General features: G+C 38.8%; 1 protein-coding gene and 1 long non-coding RNA gene across 12 annotated transcripts in view; both read left to right on the top strand.

The window, feature by feature from the left end:
- The window catches only part of TSPAN12 (tetraspanin 12), a 52,603-nt gene extending 26,556 nt beyond the window's left edge, over positions 1–26,047 (top strand). For 10 of the 11 annotated variants that reach the window (XM_051795512.1, XM_051795515.1, XM_051795510.1 and 7 more), the window contains 4 exons: positions 9,875–9,949; positions 14,676–14,783; positions 18,352–18,495; positions 24,492–26,047. In XM_051795512.1, the coding sequence (XP_051651472.1) occupies positions 9,875–9,949; positions 14,676–14,783; positions 18,352–18,495; positions 24,492–24,788 (624 nt within the window). In that variant the 3' untranslated portion in view covers positions 24,789–26,047. The remainder of the gene's footprint in view (positions 1–9,874; positions 9,950–14,675; positions 14,784–18,351; positions 18,496–24,491) is intronic. The other variant, XM_051795511.1, reaches the window with a different exon arrangement.
- LOC127474598 (uncharacterized) overlaps positions 1–26,553 on the top strand; it is a 702,069-nt gene that overhangs the window by 90,552 nt on the left and 584,964 nt on the right. The gene's annotated exons all lie outside the window — the stretch shown is intronic.

Below are 26,553 nucleotides of genomic sequence, written 5' to 3'. Positions count from 1 at the left end.
AGAAGCAGCGCAGCACTATTTGGTGCAGTTATCCAGCAGCTTGAAGTAGCAAGAACTGTCATTTCCCTTGAAGGCAATTCAGGGAAATGCCATTGAGTTAGGACAGCAAGGTTGGATAGTGCTGTTAGGAGGCCATCAATTTTTTGATTTTGTGGATTTCTGTGATAGTAAAGAGCCACTTACTCATCCTTTTAGAAAGAGGCTCAGTGCTCTTTCTAATGGCAGCAGTCATTTTATGGTTCCAGTATGTTTTCAGCATGAAACGTGCTGCCTGGACTTCTGTGCCACACTTTTCACTGCATGCTGTACTTTTAGGCTCACCTGATGGAGCTGGCTACTTTGTCTGTTCTTGGAGAGTTATATTCTGAGTGTTGGTTTGACTAGGTGTCACTGTGTTTGGCCTCATGACCCAAAACTTTTGGAGCATGCCTTGTTACTCTTATCTTCAGCTGGATCTGTACACATCTGTGGGGCTTGGTGGGACTCATCCAGAGAGCTGACTGATGTCATTGCACAGCCTCTCTCGATGATTTTTTTGAATGGTCTTGGTAATCTGGAGAGGTCCCACCTGACTGGAAGCTGGCGAACGTTGTCCCAGTTTTCAAGAAGGGCAAGAAGGAGGACTCTGAAAACTACAGGCCTGTCAATCCCGCTTCTGTGCCTGTTAAAGTTATGGAGAAGATTATTCTGGTAATTATTGAAAAACATCTGAAAGACAATGCAGTCACTATTCACAGCCAGCACAGCTTCGTGAGAGAGAAGTCCTACTTATCAGTCCAAATAAATCCTGATTTCCTTTTATGACAAAGTAACCCACCTATTTGATCAAGGGAAGCCAGTTGATGTAGTCTTTTTGGATTTCAGTAAAACTTTCAATACTGTCTCTCACAGTATCATCTGGAGAAACTGTCCAGCACACAGTTGGATAAACACATCATGTGGTGGGTGAGCAATTGGCTCATGGGTAGAGCAAATAGAGGGTAATAGTGAATGGGGTAACATCAGACTGGTGACCTGTCACTAGTGGGGTTCCACAGGGCTCCATCTTAGTCCCTGTGCTCTTCAACATCTTCATAAATGACTTGGATGCAAGACTGGAAGGGATACTGAGCAAGTTTGCAGATGACACAAAACTGGGAGGAGTCGTTGAGTCCTTTGAAGGCAGGACAGCCCTGCAGAGAGACCTCGACAAATTAAGAGGGCTGGGCAATCATCAACCGTATGAAGTTCAACAGGGAGAAGTATCAGATTCTGCACCTAGGATGGGGCAATCCTGGGTGTATGTACAGACTGGGGAATGAGATGCTGGAAAGCAGTGCCATGGAAAGGGACCTGGGGGTCCTGGTCAACGACAAGCTGAATATGAGTCAACAGTGCCCTGGCAGCCAGGGGGGCCAACCGTGTCCTGGGGGGACAGGCAAAGCATCACCAGCTGGTTGAGGGAGGGGATTGTCCCGCTCTGCTCCGCACTGGTGACCTTGAATATTGTGTGCAGTTTTGGTCACTGCAGTATAGGAAAGATATTAAGCTATTGGGGAGCATCCAAAGGAGGGCAACAAAGATGGTGAAGGGCCTTAAGGGGAAGCCATATGATGAGTGGTCGAGGTCACTTGGTCTGTTCATCCTGGAGAAGAGAAGACTGAGGGGAGACCTCATTGCAGTCTACGACTTCCTTGTGAGGGGCAGGCACTGATCTCTTTTCTATGTTGACCAGTGACAGGACCCGAGGGAATGGCCTGAAGTTGTGTTGGGACACCGAGCCTGGCAGAGTTCAAGAAGTGTTTGGATGATACTCTCAGGCACGTAGTATGACTCTTGGGGATGGTCCTGTGCAGGGCCAAGAGTTGGACTTGATGATCCTTGTGGGTCCCTTCTAGCTCTCCAGATTCTGTGATCTTTCTTGTTCCTGTCCCGTCCCGTCCCCCCCCCCCCCAAATTCCCACTTGTTACACTGTTAATATTGCTTCCTCCTTCCAAGTTCTTGAACAAGAGCAGTAGAAGAGACTGAAACAGCACCAGAGCTGAAAAGGGCTCTGGAATGATGCTCCCTGGTGAAAAGAGAAAGGGAGATAGTAATAAAAGGTTGGTGAGATAGTAATAAAAGGTTGGTGAAGTGATGGATGTGCGTACCAGAAAACTATTGAAAAGACAGGGACTGATAGGACAGTAGGTTCAAGGGACTGGGGTTACTGAGAGGAAAGAGCTGTGAGTGATACCCGCCAGGATGGGAATGAAAGATGCTGCATCTTGACTGAGAAAAGTTGAGGACTGCTGAGTCCTGCTGCTGTAGTGCTTTTTTTTAGCTCCGTCCTTTTCAGGTCCTCTTTTTTCATTCCTTGTTTGCCCTGGTTTTTTTTCCTGTACTGAAGGGCATAGGGAATGGGTAAGTCTCTAAGAGCAAGGAAGGAGTAAATGAGTAAGTGGCTCCAGAAAGCTCAGCCAAATCTCTGTGTCTTGTCTGAAATGCAGCCCAGTCCTACTGGTGGGGCATGACTTGATGCTGTGGTTCAGCTGAATTCTTGTTGCCACAAACTAAGTATGGAGTGGATGTCCTGTCAGGTAAATTAATCTTTTTCTTGCTTAATCTTGTTCTTTTGACTGTTTAACCATGGAGACACTTGGATGTGTGGGTTTTAGATACAAAAGCATTTCTTCACTCAAAGTGGTGATTGTTTTAAGTGTTTTGGGGCATGCTGAGGCAGAATTATTGCGTGTGTCAGCACCATGTCAGTCTATTTTACAAGCAAAAAGGATTTGCTTGACTAAAGAAGAATTTTTATAGTATTTAATTTTCATTGGGAGAAAATAAAGGGGGTAGAGAAATGAAGGAAACTGTGTTTTGAAAATCTGTGTGGAATGGAAACTCTAAGTTTTAATATAAATCCTATGAAATAAGGGAAGAAGAAAAGGAAAGAGAATATTGTAAGCCTTGAGGAAATATGGTTTAATGTCTGTCTTTACCTGTGTTCTCTTCAGTACTTTACCATGACCTTGAAATGATCCTTACTCCTTGGCAGTTCAATGACGTGAGGTAATTGAGCCTTTGGCAAATAAATCCTAATAATTGTGTGAAGTATGCATTTGCTTATTTCCAAAGTAATACCTGTTTACTATTATAAGCAAAGATTAACCACTAAAGTAAAAATTTAAAACAGGTCATAAATATTCCACAGAAGAATCAAGGCTGTGAACAAAGTTCAAACTATTTATAAATAATTTTGCTTAGTTTTTAAAAAAGCCAAGGACTTATTAAAAAGAACTTATATTCATACCTTAAAAATCTAAAATGTTCATTGCCTTTAAAAAAAAAATGAAAATTAGCTCTAAAGATTTTCAAAAAAGTGGTAACTATGTATATAAAACTTGGACTTTGCAAAGATCACAGACTGTAAGACATTTTGATAAAATTTTGTGATCTGGGGAACCAAATGTAAAATAGAGATATATGATCATGAACTGGATGACATTCAGTAGCTTATGTTGCAAGTTGATGGTTTCCTCCCATTTCCTTGTTGACTTGTGACTGTGTCCCTCATAAATTTCTGTGTTGTCAAGCAAGTAAACCAAATTGAAAATCAAAATGACTAATGAACTGTTAATCCCTACAGGACAGGGCTGAGGGAGGTGGGGGGGAAGGAAGAGGGGGGCGGAGGAAAGTTTACGCTGCTGGAGTGGATAAACAGAGGATTTCAGTTTTCTGTGCAGTTTATCTGACTCCATTTAATGAGCATTTGCTCCGTTTAGTAAGGGATAGCTGTATTAATCATTAAAATAACCTTGTTATCTTGTAAACTGTAACAAAAATAAAGGGAACTATAGCTTTTAAGTTATCAAAACAGGAAGAATTTGTTAGGTTTTGCACAGAAAGATTCTGGTTCCTGTTGGTGATCCAGTGGTGATGGTCATCTGAAGTTTCTGAGGGATAAACAGATACCTGGATGGCTTGCATCTCCAAAGAGCATCATGCAACATACAAACCAAAAGGTTTGAGGGAGGAAAAAGATTAATTAAACTACTCTTTGCCTTTCTAGTCTTGATGTAGTTTGGGTTGTTGCAGAGTCTATGTCTCTGTTCATGTTTCTGTGAGTTGAATAGATTCTTGCTTCCAAACCGTACTTCCAAACTGCAAAAAACCCGATCACGCTATGTTTGGTATGAGCGGGATCAAGGGAGTATGACTAGGGATGTGTTCAGGTCTTTGATTCTCCTTGTGCATCGGTTAACAGCCCTGTTTTATGGGTTATAGTAGCTGAATGCTGATGAGGCATTCCATAGGTAATTGGTAACAAATTCCGAAAGCCAGCTGCGGCAGAGCAAAAAAATCCACGTGAAAAAAACCATCACTTCAGGAACGTACTTGGGTATGCTCAGCTTTGCAGTAGAGCTGCCCTTACTTGCTGGGGCTGCTTGGCACCAGAGGGCCGTAGTGACTTGTTGGTCACTAAGTACCTGGAGTCACCAAATTTCTGAGAGCTCCTGGTTTTAGCTTCATTTCTGACATAATGCTTATGCCAGGGTTTGGAAGGGTATCTGCACCAGTGGGATTATCATGATGGCTTGACTAGGGCAGTGGCTCTTGACATTGCCCTGGCTGTTGCACTGACAAAGACTACTGCAGGGCACTAGAGTTTTAACTCAAGTCTTCCTTTGTAGTTTGAATTTAATATTTTTACAGTCAAAGAAATCTCTGAGAAATTCCATGTTCTTGGAAATACCTTGGAGAAGGACATTTAAAATGGGGGGACTAGGGTGGGAGGAGGAGCAAAATTTTTACAAACTCTCTTGATGTACTGTGTTTTTTGAAGTCATGGTTTTTCCATCCTGTTAGTAACAAAAATAGGTTATTTTTTAGCAGTTCTTTTTACCTTTTGCCTGAAAAGCATAGACAAATTATATTAAGTGATTAATTGCAGGAATCATGTGGCATATTCAAGACAAACAAACAAAATCTTTAGATCTACAGTAAGAGGTTTGTATTGCATTTCTGCAAAAAACCATAAAACATCATGCTTCACACTTTACATCCTTCCTAAAGTTATCCACAATTGCCACAAAAAAAAATTCTGTACTCTGCAGCATGGAAAGCTGTGAGGGAGAGATCTTATGTTGGTAGATGCTTCACGTGTGTACTTTTCATTATTACTGTCTGAACAGAATGGGAGTTGTTGGAATAAACACCTTTTAAGCAAGTGCAAAATAACTTAGATTCAGTAATAGTGATTTTGTGCTTGCTTTTGCTATTTTTATTTGTGTCTTTATCTAAATGGTTGAGATGATCAAGAAAGAAATGTGTTCCTGGAATATATTTGATGGTGGTGAGTATTAGTTTAGTTTGGTAGAACAAATGGAATAGCAAAAAAACCTGTCATAACTTAATTAGGATAAATTAATTTTGTAACCAAGTTTTTAGCCTTAAATGGAGAGATAAGAAGACATTTCAGGAATATGCCATAGCATATATGCTCCCTATATGGAGCACTGGCATATATGGAGCTTGTACCCTCTTATGGGGCACCACTGTGATGTGCAGCAATGTTATTCAGACTAAAATTTCTGACTCTATTTAGACAATCCGTATAGATCTTTACAAAAATAGTTTTGAATTATTTTGATTTTTAATACATATTTGAAAATACCATGTACTTTTCTAGTGCTTTATCAGGTTCTGATAGCCTTTATACAGAGAGCTCTTTGAATTAGGACAAAACCTATTCAATACTAGTCCCTATTTTTTGTTTCTTTTTTTTGTTGTTGTTGTTTTCTGCCTTTATTTGCTTGATGGTTACCTTCCTTTTGTGGTTGAAATTCATCATAATTCGATTTGCATTCAGTATGTTCCACTGTCCCACTGTCCTTTCTGTCTTGTATATGAATTCTCTGTAGATGTGGACTTGGGGCTGTCTGACTTGCAGGAGAGCAAGACCTCTCTGGAGACTGTTGCAAGTTGCAGTAGCCGTGTATGACCCTGTAGTGTCTCTGCACTAGTAGGTAGTATTGTTGTGGTTGCTTTCCGTACTGTTGTTATGTGTGGTTTCTCCATCAGAGGTTTCAGCATTTGGATATTGGCTCTGGTCTGTAGCACATGAAGAGTACTCCAGCAGAACAGCATCTGGTGATTACACAGGGAATATCTTTACTATCTTTCCTTGGCCCTTTATCCCCTCTGTCTTTACATCTGTCTGGAAGCAGTTTTCACAGTAATGACTTTGTTTCTGTTCTCACTTCTTTAATATTTACTCTCTTGCACAGGAAAGGAACAGATTCTCCTGAACTTCGGAGTCTCCAGTTCCTTCACCTCTCTTTCAGGACTGATGTGCTGGAAATTTAGAGTTGTTTAAGCCTCTGGAGACTGTCAGTGCTGCAAATCCAAGTGCTTGTGCAAGGTTCTGGGTATAAGAGGAAATGCTCGTGTAAGAAAGCTAGGTGCTTTACAGAGCTGCTGCCTCCCTCCCAGCCTCCTCCCCTTCTTTCCCTGTTACCTGTGGTGGTGAGTGAGCTTAAGGAGGAGGTTGCAGGACAACCAGCTCCTGCTAATTGGCAACATGTATTTGAAACTGAAGGGATCCTGAGGTTTAGGATCTTGGCCACAGGCAGGTCTGTGACTTAATAAGGAGCAGTAAATGTCTACTGCTTTATTTATTTATTTTTAAATTGGCAAATAATTTTACTTTGATTTATTACTCTCAAAAGAATGTTTTCTACAAGCATTGCAGTCATTCAGCTTCTCTCAAGGAAGCAACATTTTAGTTTTTCACAGCCTTGCTGGAGGAAATCCTTCAGTGAAACTGATGGGTTTGTAACAGGGTCAAGGCACCACTCCAGTTTTCTGATGACTTTGCATAGTCAGACTAGGGAGAGATTGACAGTGATTAGCAGTTGCCCACAAAAGGCAAATGTTAAAAGTCTCTAGGATTTGCCATGTAAAAGGTAGTTCTTAAAGTGATCACTACTGTGCATTAATTGCTTGTAGATTTTTTTTTTTTAATTTAATGATGGCCTGTATATGTCTTTGCAAAACTGTGCGCTCCCTTCTGTGCTTTCCTCTTCTTACTGTCTCTCTGCCAAAATAAGCAAAAAGAAAGAAACAGTAGAAAATACCTCAGCAGTGGCCAGTACTCTGAGGGAGGTGTGCTGTAGAAGGTTAATATCAGTGACCTACTGGTGCAGTTTCGAGTGTGATATACTATAGTGCTCCTCAGTGAGTTAGTATTCTTTACAACATGCAGCCACTCAGCCTATAGGAAGAAATATTTAGCCTTGCTTCAAAACCAAGTCCCTGTTCCTGGCAAAAAGCAGAAGTGTGTAAATGCAGGAAGATGCATTTAGCATTCAGGCTTCTGTGGGAATTTAGCTGGGGACAAGGAATAAGCCCTGAAGCCAGTAATAATTCCTGGATTTGAAAGATGGAAATTAGGTGTAATAAATTTAAATAATGGTTAGAGGGTTTTTCTTCCCTCAAAACTTACATAAGAATTATTTGTTTTGCAAACCATTATATTTAGAGAGAGGTATAATATTCCCCTTCAATAGCAGGGTGAAACTGAACCTTCTGTGTGCGAGTTTGGTGTGCCACAATCGCTCAGTTCCTAGCATGGGCTTTTCACTGTGTCTTTTCTTGTCTTTTACCCTATGGACAGAAATGGGCTTTCTCAGGACAGAAAACTTGATTCTGCATTGCTCTGATGTGTCCAGATGTAGCTGGTCAGGAGTGCTCAGTCCCTGGCAGACCCAGAAGTGGTTTATGAGTGAATCTGGCTAAATAGCTTTACATTCTCGACTATTTTCAGTAATGAGAAAATCTTCAGTTTGGCTCTTCTGTCTCCATCTACTACCACAAGCATTCTTAACTACATGGTGACAAAAATGAGGAAGTTTCAAATATTAAGGTTGATGAATTAATTAAATGTTACAAAGAACTGCAAATTAAGAGTTTTGCAGAGAATGCCATACATACACCCCCAGATGAGCAGTGAGTTTTGTATAAAATTCAGGGATAGCAGGCAGTCCTGGGCTTGTTATTCAATTAGAGCATAAACCCACTGAAATTTTGACAACTGAGAACTCAAATTCACTTTTCATTGAAACATTTAGTTGTTCTCCCTCTCAAAAAGGGAGAACATTTAAATGTTTTTTTAAAACTTAAACATTTTTTTAATAGTAATTGAAAGAGCTAAAGCATGCGGCATTCTTTCCTGTTTTCAAAGTGAATACTTAGAAAAGTAATTTTCCATGCTGTTTTTTTTTTTTTTTTAAAGAACCCTTTGTATAACTTGCAGGCACTGCATTGGTAGTGGTTACTTTGCATAGAAGCTCATGAATTTATTTTTTAGAGAAAGCATCGTTGTTCTTGCAAGGTGTGAATCATATTTTTCTTTTGGACTTTTGGAGGATTAACATATTGTTATTGAAGACCTGTACTGGAGTTCTGTGTGTGCTTACAGTGTTGATTTGTAAGGAAATGCAATGTGTTGTTCAGCTATAATGACTATAAAGATGCAATGTAATATGGTGAAGACTAGTAAAACAGAAATTCTCTTTTCAACACCATGTGTATTGGACAGATCTTTGTAGGGGGAGCGTATGAGTACAGGTTTCTCCTGAAACTTAACATGAGTCTTTTTCATGTACTTTTTTTCTGTGTGCGCGTACAAACCTAATTTAGGGAGTTAGATTTGATCAGGAAGTAGAAATTAAGGCAAGACACTGTTCAGTAGCTGCCAAGGTATCTGCGAGTTACTCAGTTCCAAACTGGGTGAATGAAAAAGGTGCTATGTAGATGACTGTTAAATGCTATTGTAAATAATACATCTTATTGACCCTGTAATAGAAAAAAGAAATCACCTACTATGAGTACATGTTTTTTGTCTTTTGTATTCATTCTAAATAGATTCCAGAATGACATTACTAAATAAAGGCCATTCGGCATGTGTCCTACTATGGAATTATATATTTATTCTATTCTATTTTATATTGTGATGGTGTTTCTTTGATTTCCAAATGAAATTAAAATCCATGAAGACTGTAACTTTTAAGTCCTGCGTAATGAGAACAAGTAGGAGCTCAGTCCATTGACATGGAAGAAAGTTTGGAGTCAACAATGAATGGGACTATACTTCTGCTTTAAATGAAAGATAAATGGGCTACTTTTAATGGAGAACACCAGTTAAAGCAGCCTTAATGTCCATGGAGATTTATCCTGCAGTTCAGAAGGGGTTTGTTGATACTATACAGAAGACAATCCTGCTCTTTTAACTTACAGCAACAGGTTTTTCTTAAATGTCATTACTTCATTTTTACTTGTAGTCGCTATTTTTAAATAGTTCAAGGGTTAGACTTTGTAATAGAAAAGGTACTTCAGTCAATCTAAATAAATATTTGTACAGTTAGACCTGACCTCAAATACCCAGATCACTTTGATCAAAACATAGTTTTCAAGAACCATGTTTGTTTCTGTGTTGTCAATTTTTTTTTCTCTTTTGACTATTAGCATGATTTACATATGTTTCTTTAATGGAACTGAAAAAAAGAGATTTCTTTTATACATGAATGAGGGGAAAAAGATTTGTCCTCTTTGCAGCAGTTTTAGCATAATGTGTCAGGATAGCCTTGTACTCTTGGGCAACAAGGAAATTCATTGATTTGTCCATTGTAATGTTCATATGCTTCATGTTAGTAAGAAATATCAGAAAGTTTACCACATGAATCTTTCATATTTTGTTTACAAAAATGTATTTCGGTTTCCATGTCTTCAGTCATGTGAAATGTTAATAATGTTTTGAGATGTTATTTAATATTGTTAAGGGTTTTTTTTAATTTGAAAACTTTTATATTTCAAAGAATATAAAGATAACTAAGACCGTTCTGTTTTCTTCAGTACTTTGGAAGCTTACTTGTAATATTCTGTGTTGAACTGGCCTGTGGTGTTTGGACCTACGAGCAGGAAATAACGGTGAGTCAGAAAAGGAGGCTGCATTTTTTTTCAGCAAAAGAAAAAGATTTCCATTAGCTAGCTGTTTCCTAATTGCTCTAGTGTTTATCTCTGTTCATTACTCTGACAGTCTAATTTCAAGTGACTACCTTTTTTTTTAAACAGATAATTCTTCTGGGAAAACTTGTCTGTCTGGAAGGTCCTATCTTGGTTTCTGCTTACCCCCTCTGTATTTGAGAGCCAAATCCTGCAGCACCTACCTGACTGAAGGACTTAATTTTTTGTTAATTCTTGCTTAGACAGGTTTTCATTGAAGTCATTGAAACTTTTGGGGTTAAATATGAGCTTCAGGCTTAAATAAGGCTTTTGAGAGAGCAGATGTGAGAATTTGAAGGTTTTTTTGCCCCAAAAGTTCTCCATGTTTAAAGAGTGTACTACATTGTAAAGAAATAATGTACTCTTTCAATAGAGGACTTACTGTCTGCCGAAATGTACACACTGCCTCCACAAGCTGTAAATGCCAGTTTTAAGCAAAACATGTCTTGACTATAAAACACTCTTCTGTAAACTTGTGAAGAGATTTTATCTCTATCTAGCTTTTATAGCTGCACCAACCTTTAATTTTCAAACTGAGGACTTGTAACCATCATGTAAGAAAATGGATAAGCATTGAACACTGAAATTAAACTGAAATGTTACTCTGCTGGCTGCTATATCTTTGCATCTTGTACTCAGTCTGGTACATTTTTATGAATAGAGGGACAAATATTTTCTCTTAACTGCCAAGATATGCCCAATATAATGGTCTTTCCAACAGTGAATAGCAATTACATTGCGGTAAGATTGGAGGGAGCTTTCTCGATATTTGCACAGTACGTGGAGCAATGGAATTTCTGGCAGATTTGAAGTCTGAAGTTACGTGGCAGCACTTTGCATCAGAATTCATTCCCTTGTGGTACAGCTTCCAGATGGGTGTTACAGTATAATAGCAATTAAGGCTATCCCTTTGCTTTAAATGTCAACTTGTGCTGATGCATTTTAAAATTGGAAATACAGACAAGAGGCATTCTTCATCCTATGGGCACAGCTGCCCTCTGGGGGGATTTTGCCAAGATGACTGTCATAACTAACATCCGTCTTTCCACAGAAATCTTGTCAGTGGAAAGTACCTGAAACAACATAGCCTTCAGAGCAGTGGAACATGCTTTCTCCAGCCTTCCCTATTCAGTTTGAGAACCTGAAGTTATGGTGTATTTTAGTCTGACCCCCAAGCTTTTGATTACATGCTATGCTACTGAAACTCAAACCTAGGACAGTTTGATGAAAGCTGGCATAAACCTAATATATGTTAAGGCACTAGTGATGCTGTTTCCCTCCAGAAGAAAACACTGCTGTCCTTGCATCCCTTTGCTAAAGTAAGCAGTGCTGAATTCCATGCCACCATCATCTGCAGTGGGTCACAGCGAACCCAGATACTCTTTTTTTGCTTTTCTTTTTCTTTTTTCTTCTCTCCCTGTATATATATGTTTTTTCTTTCCTTATCCCCTGAAATACTGGGTTGTGTTGAGGTTTTGTTGTTGTTGTTGTTTTGCTGTTGTTGTTTTTTTTTTTTATTTTCTCTTTTTATCTGATTTCTCACTATTATTCTCTTTGTCCTAACAATACTGCTTTTTGTGTGATAAGGTGGGGTACAGCTGGGTTTCTTGCTGCTAAGACCCATAGGGAATGTGGCAGTCTGGAAGAGCACAGTTGTTTTTCAGTGGTTCTTTCATACCTGTGCAGGTCACTTCCCTAGAACATGCTTCCACCTACTCTACTTGATAAAGATAAGAAGACTCCCTCTTATACCCATAAGGGTGACTTGATGTCATGTTTTTTTCAGTGTAGCATGAAATCACATGGGCCCCTGGTGGGTTTCAGAGAATCAGTTGGCATTAGTGTAGGTGGATGGGTGACGTTGTCAGAAATGTCACTGAGGCATAACCGCCTCTGCTGTTTCCGTATGGGCTCTCCTTGGAGTGTGGACAAGTTGCTCTAAGAGTCCTTGCATAAACAATTTTCCTTCCAGCTCATGATAGCTCTCAGCATGAAGTGGGGCCTCATGACTAATTTATTCCACCCACAAGATTGAAAAGCCAGTGTGCGTTCTTGGCTTACTTAGGAATTGATCAAGCCTTGATAATCATTAGAAGAATGAGTGAGTAGATTTCAATGGCAGACCGAACTTTACAAATTTATGTTAAAATCAAACCAGCATCTCTAGTTTTTGTGTTTCTACACACTACAGAAGAGCACTGGTGTATAGTCAAACAAATGCATCTCAGGCATCTAATATTGTGCACCACTGTGTATATGAGCTGATAGGAAGCTGTTTAGTAGATGCATCAATGTCCTTAGCTCACATAATTGCAGAATATCACAGAATATGCTGAGTTGGAAGGGACTCACAAGGATCATTGAGTCCAGCTCTTAGCCCTGCACAGGACTCTCCCCAAGTGTCATACCATGTGCCTGAGAGTATCATCCAAACACTTCTTGAACTCTGTCAGACTTGGTGCTGTGACCACTTCTCTGGGGAGCCTGTTCCAGCACCCAGTCACCCTCTGGTGAAAGAACCTTTTTCTAATATCCAACCGAAACCTCCCCTGACACAACTTCAGGCCATTCCCTTGGGTCCTGTCACTGGTGACCTCAGAGAAGAGATCTGTGCCTGCCCCTCCTCTTCCCCTCACAAAGAAGTTGTAACTGCAATAAGGTCTCCTCTTCAGTCTCCTCCAAGCTGAACAGACCAAGTGACCTCAGTGGCTCCTCATATGCCTTCATCCTTGGAGCAGTCAGACACACAGATTGCAAAATCACTCCTTACCTCCAGAATTCAAATTGCCTTTCTACAGTGGGGTTTAGATTGTTTTGCCTTGCTTTTAATTTCCTTCTCTTACTTCTTTAGCATTTTTTCCACCTTTCTTTTTTTCCCCATTGATTTCCTAAAGAAGTTGGATGCCTCGTGTTGCAGGCATAACCTTGGACTGTGTTCAACTCAAACAATGAAAACTAATAAAAAAATATTCTAGCAAATATGAGCTTAATTGCAGCAATATCAAATTACTGAAGAAAGCAGAGTGCTAGCTTACAATGTAGAAGAAAGAGAAATGCATTGAATACAAACCAAATTGTTTTATTATAGTGACCAGTGTAAATGGTTGTGATAGAAAGATTCTGTGATACTGTTTTAAAGTATTTTTGGTACTCTACTGCTAACATATTTTTCATGTGGACCACTGTGAGTTCAACACTTTATCGCTTAAGGGAGAAAAATCTGCTAAATGAAAGGCATGTTAAGTTTCTGGGACATTATTAGTGTATTAATGATATGAAGCTTTACTAGGGCATCAGAAATAGTAGCATAACTTAATAGCAGTAATGAAACATTATCACATGTTCTTATTTGTCTTATGGGTTCAGGCAGGCAGTGATTGTCCCTATGTTTTTGTAGAGCATAGAGCACAATGAAGACCAGGCTTCTTGGGAAATACTGTGATCAGGCTTTTTTATTAGATAACATTTGTTGCTACTTGCAGAATGCTTTTACTGTTTGCTCCAAATTGAACAGGATAGCAAAGTCACAACTGCTAGAGGAGCTGGGCTCCCCTGCCATCCAAGCGAGAGCTGATATTGTGATTTCGATTTCTTTCACCATGACTGTTAAGGCTAATGGAAACAAGGCAAAACTCAGCATGAGTGATATGTGTGCCTAGGAGGGCAATGCAGTCTTCAGCAACTTGTTTTGTTTTGGCACACTGAAATTTGTGCAGCTGAACGGAAGTGAGGTTCTAATCTTGATTCTTAAATGCATTGCATGCCTGGTGCCATAGCACTTGCTTCTGTTGTTTGTAACGAATTGCTGACGTGTCATATTCGGACAATGGAGAGCACCAGCACCTCACTTCTGAGTAGTCAAATTTGAAAGAAAAATACTTCAAGAATCCTTGAAGTATTTATTTGTAAATTTCAAGATTTACAAGACTGAGTGTGTATGAAGAAAAAAGACCACAGAGCCTTGTCTGCATTTCCTTGTTTCTGTTCTTGAGTAAGATACTGAAACGGAGCATGTTAAGGATACCTGCATACAGGACTCCAGACCAAGCCAGAAAATCACTGAAAAAACTCTTAGGGTAGAATTCCTTGCAATTAATTTTATATATGTAGAAGTTAGACATTTAGATCTAAGTTTGTCACCTTAGACAGTGAAGTGGATTTGAGACTTCAAGGCAGTGGTGCATCTGCTCTGTATAAATTACTTATCTTGAGATCAATTGCCCTGTTCAGCTGCCTGTATCTTTCTCTTGACTAAGAAGACACCAGGGAGATACCTAAACTGGGGCAGACAAATGCTATCCCTGATGACTTGGATGGGACTCAGTTCAAGTTTCATGCCAGGAAAAAAATGTGGTAATGGTATAACCAAATTGTACCCAACTGTCCCTGAATCTCTCCGAAACGTAACTCCTTTTTCAGTGTAGATTAATTTGTAAGCAAAGGAAACAAATAACTTTTCCCTGATATTTTAAGAAAAGCTTGTGAAGTATTAGTATCATAAAAATTGCAACACTTGTTTTCCTGTTTTATTTGTATACAGCGTTATGTTGGTCATTGCACTGGAAAGATCACAAAATAGATGGAATTTGTGGATTTGGAACCACAAGATTATTGATCCATTGTGTGAATCATTTATCTTTCCTTGCTCCAGGTTCCAGTGCAGTGGTCTGATATGATCACACTGAAAGCCAGGATGACCAATTATGGCCTACCTAGGTACCAGTGGCTGACCCATGCTTGGAATTTCTTCCAGAGGGAGGTAAGATGACAGTAATTCATGAACTGAAGTAATACATGCTCAGTAAGTGTTACTTATCTGCTAAAGGAAGAGGTTTGGTTTTAAGTGAAAAGTTAATTTCATATGAAACACTGTGTAGTGATGGTATCTTTTAACATCACTTGATATCCAGTTCTTTAGTTTTTATATGCCCTAAAGATGCTTAAACACCAAAAGAAAAATGTCACTAAATTCAGTTAAATTGCTAACACTCTCTTCTCCTTTGCCAGCAAGGTTAGGACATCAACACCTTTTAGGATTACTGTAGCATTTTAGGATACGATGTATATAAAATTAAAAATCTGCAAAATAAGTAAAATGAATGCGTGGTTTTAATATTAAACTGTGCTCCCCTTCCTGTAGGCTCTGTTAGTTTCTTTTCATCAAGCTGTCATGGTTAAGATATGTGTTTAGCTGGAAAGGAGTGGAAAAGGAAGTTTTCATAAAGATGCCTACACTGTCTTTTTGGTTGAGGTTTGTGAAAATGATCAGGGTTTTTATTTCCTTTTACTGGGGGGGGTCAGAAACAAACCAAAAAGCTTCCTTGTGTATTCACAGCTTTGCCCTCTACCCTACTAAAATTCAGAACTTTTTTTAAAGAATGAAGTATTATGTTACAGAAACATGAAATCGCCCAAGGTAAAACCCATTAACTCCAAATATAACTCACATGCAGGAAGAGAACTCCTTAAATGCCTGTCATTGTGCTGCTCTTGTTGAAATGTTGAAATCTATCAATGTTGCACAGATTTCCTGTTTATTTAAGCATTTCCTGGCAGCACTTGATTCGTCTGTATTTATACTAAAACCTGAAAGAAAGAGGTTAAACACCAGCATACCCCCACCCTGTTCTCTGCTCTGGCCATTCAAGTGCTCTGTGAAACTGAGTAATTCTTCATGTGCAGGTAGAGTGTTTATATCTGTTCTGTACCTGAGATAATATAATCAAATGGTCTCAATCAATTTTCCTTGAATAGAGCTGGTACTGTATCTTGGTTGAAATGCATAGATTGGATAAATTAAAAACTGTGTCTTATCCTCATAGTTGTTGTGGTGTCATCATAATGGCTGGTTATAATATGAATATTAGTAACAAAATTTCAACTATGCCATAACTTTTCTAGGGTAGAAAAACTTTGTTTTAGAAGTTAGATTTTCTATATTCCATCTCTGACCAGATGAATGATTTGGGGAAAGTTTGAAGTGAACATTTGAGAAACCTCTTTTACAGATTCTACTTAATTAATGGACTCTTCTTGATATTGTGTCCACTCATAACTCAGATGCTGTATTTATGAGCCTGGCATGTGCTTTATTCCTGAATGAGCACTTTGCTTGTGGCCCTTCTTCAGTCAGCTAAATTGTGATTACAGTTCTGTTACCAAAGATTCAACCCTGATCAACTTGGTTTTCTCTCTTCTGTGTCTTTTAACATCTGAGACAGATGGGAAATGTGTTTTCCCTCAACCCTCTTGGTGGTCTAATACCAGACTTGTGACTATGCTAAGGAAGATGGTAAGGGTCAACTGAAGTCAGGAAAGAAGAGCTGGGTGGGGGAAGAAAAGATTTGAGAGTAAGAAAAGAAAGTTTAATGACATGGTCTTTGCAATTACAGTGAGGAGCCAAAGCTTGAGCTTTCCTTAAAGTCCTGTGTTGGAACTAACGAACTAATAAAAACAGAGACTTTAAAGTTGTGGTAAAGAAGGAAGAAGTGAGATTTTTAAGAGGACTGGTAAGGTCAAGGGCACAGTGGGTGCCAGCAGTCTGGGCACTGATCTGCTTGATTGTGACCAAGGAGTGGTGTGGAATACAGGACTGGCTCTGAAGTGGGTAAGGAGGGGGGCAAATATGTTCCCAAGCCCATGGATCAAAGGAACCAGAGGATGACTTACACTCAGGCTGGTACTGGAGGGCATTCAGAAAAAAAAAAGGCATCTTGTTTCTGCAGCAATACTTCTTTTCAGTCATGTCAAGTCTGCATCCAATTCCAAACCAAATCTAATGTAACTGCTTTATCCCTTTTCTATATGAAAGTGGTAGACTGGTCATTTGGCTTTAAATCTCTGGGTGTGCTTTGCAGAGGAGAAGACAGTTTGTTAGTCCTGCTGGTTTTTATAGCCAATTACGACTGATCTGCTTTGCAACCAGACTTCTTACTTTTATGGTTGATTCTGTTGGAGTATTTGCTTTAGTGTGATACCCTTTCCTGTTATTTTCTGTTTTCCTTTTAGCATTTGCAATTTCTATACCTTTTTGCTCACACTTTAATCTATTTTTTCCTTTTTTTTTTTTTTTCTGTTTTAAGACCCCAGCTCATCAAAGGGGTTTTACATCATAAAGATACAGAGTCCCAAAACCTGTCTGATGGATTTATTAAAAGGGCCTTAGGTTCATTTATACCTTCAGGTCACGCGTGGGAAAAACACTGCAATGTTTTCAGGAGGTCAAAATAACACACTTTTACTGGCAAACTTTGGAAAATAAGGGAACTTGGCAAAAGTTTAAAGAACGCATTCAGTCAGAAAGCATTTCACAAAGCACTGACTTAGCAAATTCCAACCCATCCAGGTTTAAGTTACCCAAATATCAAGAAAAGGGGATTAGAAGTAAAGAAAAAGAGAGAGATAAAGAATTATACCTATTGCCTTAGGACCACGGTAGCACCAACTACTACAAATCCAAGGGTAATAGGGCTGTGACCACGTGGAGGCCTCATGGTGTTGGTTTTATTTGCTCTGGACTCCTGTGACCACCCACCCCCTCCCCAACCCCAAGTGGGGCTTCCGGTGTGCCAGCCATTTGGGATCTGGGTTAGGGGCCCCTGGGGGTGCAGTGTGGGGTGTGTGACAATGGCAAATGGCCATTCTGGGGCTGGATTAGGGGCTCCAGGGGGTGTGGTGTGGGGCAGTGCTCCCCATGTGCCAGTGACTGACAGCTGCACCAAAGGCATTCAAGGAGGCAGGGTTTTGAGGCAGAGCACCATCCCACCTTGGCAGAACTTGATCTGCCCCCTCACCCACACACTGAGTTGTTTCAAGGCATTACTTTCGGTTTCTCACATCTGTATTCAGGTAAATCTGTGCTTTTTCTGGTTTTCAACAGATGTGTCCATAGTTGTATCCTTGCAGGAATAGTCCTCACTAGTAAGACCTTTCCATACTATTTCTTTCAGCCACTGGTATACTTGTCCATTGGTCACCATTTTGGCATGAAATTACCATGAGTTAGTTCCTTGTAGTAAGGATAGGAGAATTCCAGGACAGGACAATTTCTGTGAAGAATCCTTTGAGGAAGCAATTGGGATTTAATGGACAGAGCCATTCCATTGACTATTTCTGAGGTATTCATTGGTCACTACCTTGAAATTTTCATGTTGCTTTTATGTAAAAGTACAACAAAACAATATACATAGAAGATCTTGTAGATACTTTTAGTTCTATGTACATATTTTAGAAGTTGGTGTTAGGAATTTATTTAGCTTTTTTGGTGACCTAGTTTCATGAAGAAGTAACATCATTATTGCTGATCTTGGCTAATCCTTCCTTTGCAGTTTAAATGTTGTGGCGTGGTGTACTTCACAGACTGGCTGGAAATGACAGAGTTGGACTGGCCACCTGACTCCTGTTGTGTCAGAGAGTTCCCAGGATGCTCTAAGCAGGCACATCATGAGGATCTCAGTGACCTTTATCAGGAGGTAGGAAGAAAAGTATTAATATTTCAGAAGGCTTTGTGCATTCTTCCTGATACAGTAATTTTCTGAATTTGTAGTGCAACAGAGTAATTTGTTTGTAGAGTAGTTGTGTTTATGGAAAGTGTTTATTGTGTTTATGTTTATTATTAATGCTGAAGGAAGGACAGATGGACCTACCCACCCTTGCCTGGGAGTGAGATAAGTTAATGGCAATGCAGTTAACGTCTGAGATGTGCTTAAACATTGAGGTATTTATTTTATATCGGTTAGTTGGAGTTCAAATTTGCTTTAATCCAAAAGTTAAAAATTAATTGTGATGTAATGTCTAGGCTCCAGCCCATTAAACTAATGTAGGGTAAGTGTAAGAGTACTCTAGTGAAATATATAGTGAAGGAAGCTATTGAGAATTTCTTAGGAAGATGAGAGCGCTCTTGATAAAAGGTCTTATGCCAGGAGGCAGGTAATTCAGTTGTACTCTGAGCACGCATAGAAACTTGTTGTGGAAATGTTCTTTTTCTCTACTGCATTACAGTATGATTATTTAAAAAGAATTACAAAAAAAGCACCTTAAAACCAGGAGAGGACCTATTTAAACTCAAAGGAGGTGATCATGGTAGCAAGTCATTACTGTTCTTAGAGTGAAAATTATAAAAAAAGATAAATACACTCTCTACTAAAACTCAGTTCTCACATAAATATTGTCCAAAGTCATGTTTTTCTGAAGACTGGTTTGCTTACTACCATTTTTTAGTGCTAACAGACCTCTGAAGACTTTTAATTGTGCATTCAGTAATAGCAGAATGACCAATAGTGCAGATAGTCCAACAGCAACAAAAGGCATGTCTCAATCAGGTAGTTATGAGGATCTGACAAGAGATGCATTCTTCATTTGATTGCTTTTAGAGTAATATAGGAAGGAGGATGGACATGAGAAGTGTGCTTTCAGGTGCTGAAGCATGAACATTTCTCCAGTGGATGGTGTAGCTTTGCATTGTGGAAGAGTACCTAAAGAACAGTTTTATTTTGTCCCATTTTTTTACGCTGTTCAAGACCCTTTCTTACAAGAATCGGTTACATGGCTTTTGTTCAGGAGCTGTGGAGCAATACCTCTGAAGCAGGGGAGATTGGCTATATAAACAAACCAAAATGATTATTAGCTATTGCCAGAAACCAAACAAGTTTTGGGGAAATGAATTTGTATGGTATTGACTCTGTGAAGAGAAGTTATATCATCTATTCTGGACTTTCCGACATCCATCCTAGGAGGTGGTGTGCTTCCATTAGGAAGAGCTACCGAAAGGCAGGTGCCTCAGAAGGCCAGTCTTTGCTAGGGAACCTTAAAGACAGCGGTGGAGGCTATTTTCTTTCCACCAGCTATTTGTAGAACCTCTCTTGCCTTCTGGCAAGGCTCACACCACTGACAGCACTGGTTACTCTTTAGAGGTGTCAGTCTCTGAATAGGAAAACCATTCAGGCTTCTTCTGGGGCCTGCGTGACAGGGAGAGTTCAGAAGGATGCTGAAACTGAAACCATATGCCTTTGAAAACTCAACGAAACCAATATTTATTACCAAGAGGTGGCCAACAAAACGAAAAAACCCAAGAGAGAAGAAGGAGGAGAAAAATAAGCCCTCAGTACAACTCCCCCAGTCACCCAGGTTGCTTATGAAGTTATCTTACCGACCCAGAATGCCTAGAATTACCCATAGCAAAAGCTGCATTCTCGGAGAGTCGGCAGGCTCACAAGATAGCGGGCGTCCCTGCAAAAGGCAATGTTGTCCTTTGATGTGAAGCTTGCCTACTTCCAGCATGAGCTATCTGCTTTTTATACAATTAATTGATGATGTCTACCTGGGCAGGTGTGGTCAGCACCGCCCAGCTAGAGGCCTTCAGTCCCTCCCAACGTTATGTAAGTGGTGCCTCTTCTGCACATGCTTGTGTGCTTTGGAATTCCCCACGCGCTTGCGTGCTATACTTCAGGGGATCTTTTCTAAATGAGTCTGGGGGCGTACTTCATCACTCTCCTCTTCACTTTCTCCTTCGAGTGCCCTTGAAAGGCCGTCAACCAATAGAGAGGTACCAATTAAGTATAGTTTATACAAGATGCTCCTTTCAAGGACAGAGTTCTGGTTTATCAGTGCTTGTTTTCTCATAACTTGACAGAAAAAGAATAAACTCTCACAGGTAGCTGGACCAACCACAGACCAAAAAATAGCAGCATCTAATTGAGCATGAATACAGCCTGCCAGTAGTATTCTTGAAGAAGAAAAAATTGTGGCTCACTCTTCAGTGATGGTTGTTTTTTGTAATACCATTGCCACTGTTAATACCACACAGACCAAGTCTGTTACAGAGAGCCCTCAAGAAGTGTAAACATATTGAAACTGTAGAACATTCATTTGCCCCATGCATCTTTCGTACTTATGTGAAAAGGCAGGAGTATGTAAGCAGTGTCACTCAATGAAAAACTGCTTTTTGAGCACAGGAAGCTCAGAAATTTGAGAGGTACTAGTCACTGGAGTGTCAAGTGTGCAAGGTTTTCTTGTGTCATATCTTCTGCTAACATTTCATGCCCACAACCATATTCCAGGAAAGTGGTTCTCTGAACACTTCATATGTTCAAATTCTTTTGGTTCTCCTTGGAGAAAGTTAATAGCCAAAGATAATTATTATGTAGGACATAAGGGCTGTGTTAAGACCTACTTGATAAAAAGAAAGGCTAAGTGGCTTTTTTTCTAAAAGAAACCTGAAGGGTACATTTATGGTTGTTCCGCCCCTGCTGTACCAGAGAGCATTTTGGGTGGATTCGGTACTTGGCAAAAATTTATTTTTTGGTTCTCTACGGCAGAACCCATTCCAAAAAGGGACAGGCTGTATTCTGTTGTACCAGCCACAAAAATACTTCATTTCTCTTAGAGATATGTACAGGATTTGCTTGGCAAAACATTTCTTTCCATGTTGCTTGCCTGTGGGTTGTCTCACAGACTCTTGCAGTATACTTGCTAATAAGTTTATCAGTATCATGCAAAACTTCCAAGGCTAATCTGCCTAAATTCTGCTTTGGAGAGCTGAAGGAAAAAAAGCGTTTTTAGAAACTGATTCAAAACAAACTTGCGTAGTCTGGTGGTTTGAGAGGGAGCCTGATAAGATTAGCCTTGCTAGCCTAAAATTGGCTTATGTAAATGCTTGGCAGGTCCATTCTGGTACTTCAGAAAAATTCTTTGTAGTACTTCAGAAAACCGAAGTTTGGTTTGTCTGGGATTGATAAATATTTTTTGTTGTAACTGTGCTGTAATTTTTTGCTGGAAACTCAGAGCTTTTTGTAGTCTAAGTTGGAATCCTTCACAGTTTAATTTTTGCAGAAAGAAAGGTGACATAGTTCTGCTTGAGAGTATTTTTGGCAGGAATCATATTTTTCCCTGTGTGATTTTAAAAGCTGTTTTTCAAATGCACTAGTCTCCTTGGATTGCTTTTATTCTGATGAGCTTCACCGTTGGTGCAGTTCATGGAACAGACTGATCTTAGAGCATGACTGTGAGGGAAGTGTGAAGATGACAGTCTGTTGTGGTCTGAGCCCATCTTGAGGTGGGGAACTGCAGCCTGGATAAAATGATTGGTAGGAGTTGATATCTTCAAAAACATCAAACTTGCATGTTCAATATTTTCTTTTGTTTTCTAGCATAATTTTGAGTACTCAAAATTTGTTTTAGTTAAATTAATTTTGTTTTAATTTTGGTTTTGTTTTAATTTTTAATATTAAAATTTGTTTTCAATAAATAAAAATATAATTGTGAGTATACTCAAAATTTGAGTATACAGAAGATTTGTTGATTATGTTGAGGGCTTATCTTTTCTGCTCTGAGAAGTGCCTTATTTAAGTTCAAGTTCTTATTCTGTGATGTTGCAGTAAATCAGAAATACACTCTTTTTTCCCACTTTAAAACTGAAAGTATAAAATGGCTTTAATCCTTAGCTCTGTAGGAATGTGAAGCTAATTCTTCTGAATGATTGCTGCAAAGTTTTGTACTATATTTGACTTGGCAACAAAAGCTCCCCATTTAGTGACAAACTTTTACTTTTGCCAAAGAAAGTATATTTTTATACTGTTTAACTGCAGGCTACCAACTATGAAAGTGTCACATAAGCAGAAATAAAATGCGTGAATGTGAAGATAACAGGGCTGGCAGGGTGTTTCTCAGTTTTGAAACTGGTTTTGAATTTGTATGAGATCAGAACTGTAAGAACATCATTAAATGGAGGGAAACAGTCTATCTAGATTGGGCATAATTTGTCTCAGTTATGTGTCTGTACTGCAGGAGATGTAGGTATTAATGTTATCACTCTCTGTTAATGGATGTTTTCTCCAGGCAACAAATGATCTGAGTTTGAATATTGCTGTGGTGGAGCATTTTTAAATTGTGACCTGCATGTACCTTCATTCCTTTAAGTTATCAAAAGTACTAAAATGCAGCTGATTTCTCTGTAACTAAAAACAAATTTGAAAAATAGTATAGCTACAACTGTCTTCTAAGTGAAGAAAAGAAGATGCCAACATGACAGTTTTTGTTCCCCCTCAAGTTCAATTACATTGCTTTTGCTACAATGTGTTTTTTTTCTTTTGAAATTTCAAAGAATGCACATTTGCTCTTTCTTCTGTGTCTGTTTAGGAAATGACATAGTGAAATGAGGAAAGACATTGAGATCCTTTAATTTACTCTGGTACAGTTATCATATAGTACATTAATTTTCTTCAGATCCTAAATGAAAGTCTGTTGAATGCAGTGTGAATTTTGTGTATGTGGCAAAAATTGGGCCTTTTGTTAAGTACATTCAGGGCTGCAGCATTTGAAATTGTTGTCTCTGGGGAATTCCAGCATGATTGAAAAGTGCTGTTTATCATGTCCTGTCTTCAAATTCCATTGCTTTGATCAATTGCTTTCCTTTCTTAAGAAAAAACATAAGAAATATGTGATAAGGATTATAAATGCAAAAAATAACATTCTAAAGACAGTGCCCATTTTGATGGGTTCCTGATGTCTGCTTCTGGGACCAATGCCTCGTGGTATTACTTCATCCAGTTTGCTACTCTGAATTTTCCATCAGTGTCTGTGTTCCTTTGATTTTTTTTTCTTTTGTGCTGTGAAACCCTGCAAAGTTTAGAATATAGAATAAGCATCGTTCAGAGTAGCAAAGGGACCTCCTTTCAAGGTTTTATTCTCTCTAGGACTGGGCATCGCCCTTACTGAGCAACGAGCATTTTAACTTGTGCTTGCAGCTGTTATTCAGTAGTTCCCAGAGTCACTGTCTCTTTGTGGATCCTTGCTGCCCTGTGAGGGCTTGGGAGCTTTCCTGAAGCCTTGTGTGGTAATTAGTTGGCTTTAATTAGTGAGGAAATTGTACAGCATGAATTGATGGTTTGGAAAGAGCTTAATTTCCATTTCTGTGCAACATCAACTTAAGATGTGTTAATGTAGTTTTCATCAGACTTTTTCTGATTAGGTTATTCGGGTCTGTAGATCTTTCCTAGAGTACTGTTTCAGTTTTGGATATAATAATGGTGATATTTGTAGAAACAACCTAAAGAGTTTAAAATAATTGACAACCTTGAGGATCTTCAATTTAAGGAGAGAAACAAGATGATAAAGAGAATTTTAATTGCTTTTAAACAAAACCTAAACAAAACCAGCTGAGTTTCTTTAAAAATCATTGAGTTGATACGAACTCAGATCAACTTTGAGTGATTTCTGAATTGAAGAGCAGCACAGATCTCTTGCAGCTTGTTACATGCAGTAAAGTCTCTTTGCGTGAGAAAACTTAAGGATGGCATAATGGAAGCACTTCAAAAGTAGGCAAAATAACTTTCAAAGTATTGTTTGAAGGAAGTGAGGGATAAATTTTTGGGAACCAGAAAATCCAGCACTGAGTAGGATGAGCTAAACCTTGGGAACTGCAAACCAAGTAATATTGACTGGGTTTTTTTAATCTATTTTTGTTTTCTAGGGATGCGGTAAAAAAATGTACACTTTTTTGAGAGGGACGAAGCAATTGCAAGTGCTGAGATTTCTAGGCATCTCTATTGGAGTTACGCAGATCCTGGCTATGATCCTCACCATTACTTTGCTGTGGGCTCTGTACTATGACAGAAGGGATCCTAGGACAGATCAGATCATGGCCCTGAAAAGTGATACCTCGCAGGAGCTTCTGAAACCAAGCCTGACCAGGATCTTTGAACATACATCCATGGCAAACAGCTTTAATACACACTTTGAAATGGAAGAGCTAGAGGTGATGCAATGAGTCTGAGAAGTCACGGAGGGTTTTAATTGTTTTGTTGTGTTTTTATTCTGTTCCGTCAAATATGCCAAATATACTGGTTGTCTTATGTGTCAAAAACCAGCTAATGAGTGGAAGTGAAGGAGACAAGAAAGAAAAGCCTGTTGTCAGCTTCTTAGCCGTGTCCTCAACCATGAAACAGAGTTGATTTTGTGTACTTGTTTTTTAAAAGGCACTCATTGAGTTGGGCATAATAATATTTTACTTAATGTCACAATCTCTGTGATGTATAAAACACTGATTCATTCACAAGTAGACAGAACCTCTAAGGAAACGTCGTGGGAAAGGAAGAGAAATACTCATCTTGTGAAGAAACAACGTGCTTTGGACAGACAAAATGTGACTTCGGTTGAAATGGACTTTTAAATTTTAATAAGCCATCTGGAAAATGTCTTAATCAGGGATCTGTGTATGTATAATTGTGTGTTTTTGTGTGTGCATGAAAAGCAGAACTAGAATTCAAGTTAATACTTGGATTAAAAAATTTGCAAGATTTGTAAAAAGGGCGAGATTTTCTTTTTTCTAACAAACGCTTTATCTTAGCTTTTGTTGTTAAAGATGTTAAAAAATTTCTATTTTTATCTAACATAACTGTTTATTTTTTATTTTTAAATGTATTACACAGGGATTCAAAACAAAACTATAACTCTGGACAACAGACTTTAATTTTCTGGAGAATTCGTCCTTGACAGTTTGTTCTATGGACTGTTTCTTAGTGAAAAGGAAGAAAACCTTAAACGTTCTTTCCAAAATGGGAATCAGTATAGGAGTAGCACATTTTTAGAGATAAATCTTTTCTCCTATCTGTGATTCCCCTGAAACTAGAAACAAAAGACTGAAAGAAAAATGCTTACACTTCTGGATGCTATTGCAATAATTCTAAAAGTATATGAGGAGAATTTATACTTTGGCGACTTCTTCATTGAGAGCTCTCTGGTGGCTTAAAATGCCAACTGGAAATAGCATTAAAATATATTTATTGAGGTGGGAAAAGTGCATTTTACTGTATTTTTATGAACAGTGTTTATTTCATAAGATTATTTTTACAATTGGCCACGCTCCTGAAATATATATTTGTTCCACTGAGTACAGTAGTTTGTGGCAAATGGAGTTTTTACATAATATTACGTTAAAAAAAAAATCTTTCATTTGTTTTGGAATTTGTAAAAGAAAAAAAAGTAAAGTGTGATTTGGTAGACAATAAAATTACTTTTCTCTTAAATTCCTTAATGGCTTTTTTGTTTTTATGTCGTGGAGTGGGAATACTTTGAGTGGGCATTGTGAGGGTCCTCCTGCTACTGTGAGTTAATTTAAAATGTCTTTACCCTTTCCAGAGAAACTACATTGTAAGTTTCATTTTCTTTTTTTTTGATTGTCTCTGAGAAAGCTTCTTAAGGGCTTGTGAAATTAAGGTCTTCAGTTATGTGGGCTGTTGTTTGCTTTTTAGTAGTCTGCATGTGGGTGTAATCGTTTCAAGGGTAGTATTGCAAGCAAGATTACTTTTCTGCCTTTGTATGTCTCCTAAAGATGCTAATACTTATTTTGGGAGGTAAGAAAAAGACTAAAGGATAGATTGTCCCAAAATTTTGCTGGAGTATCTTTTTTGAGAAATACTTTACTGTGTTCTATTCTGGAAGCCTTGGCCCAGTGTTACTGTGTAGGCACAGCCGACTTCCATGCCTCTGCTCAGCCTGGGCAGTGTTGCTGTAGAAAAGGGTGAGATTCCTGT

The sequence above is a fragment of the Manacus candei genome, unplaced genomic scaffold, assembly GCF_025592945.1.
Source record: "Manacus candei isolate 608988 ecotype Guabito, Panama unplaced genomic scaffold, ASM2559294v1 h1tg000043l, whole genome shotgun sequence".
NCBI lineage: Eukaryota > Metazoa > Chordata > Aves > Passeriformes > Pipridae > Manacus > Manacus candei.
The sequence above is the reverse complement of the archived record's forward strand: the minus strand, read 5'-3'. Positions and strand labels throughout refer to the sequence as shown.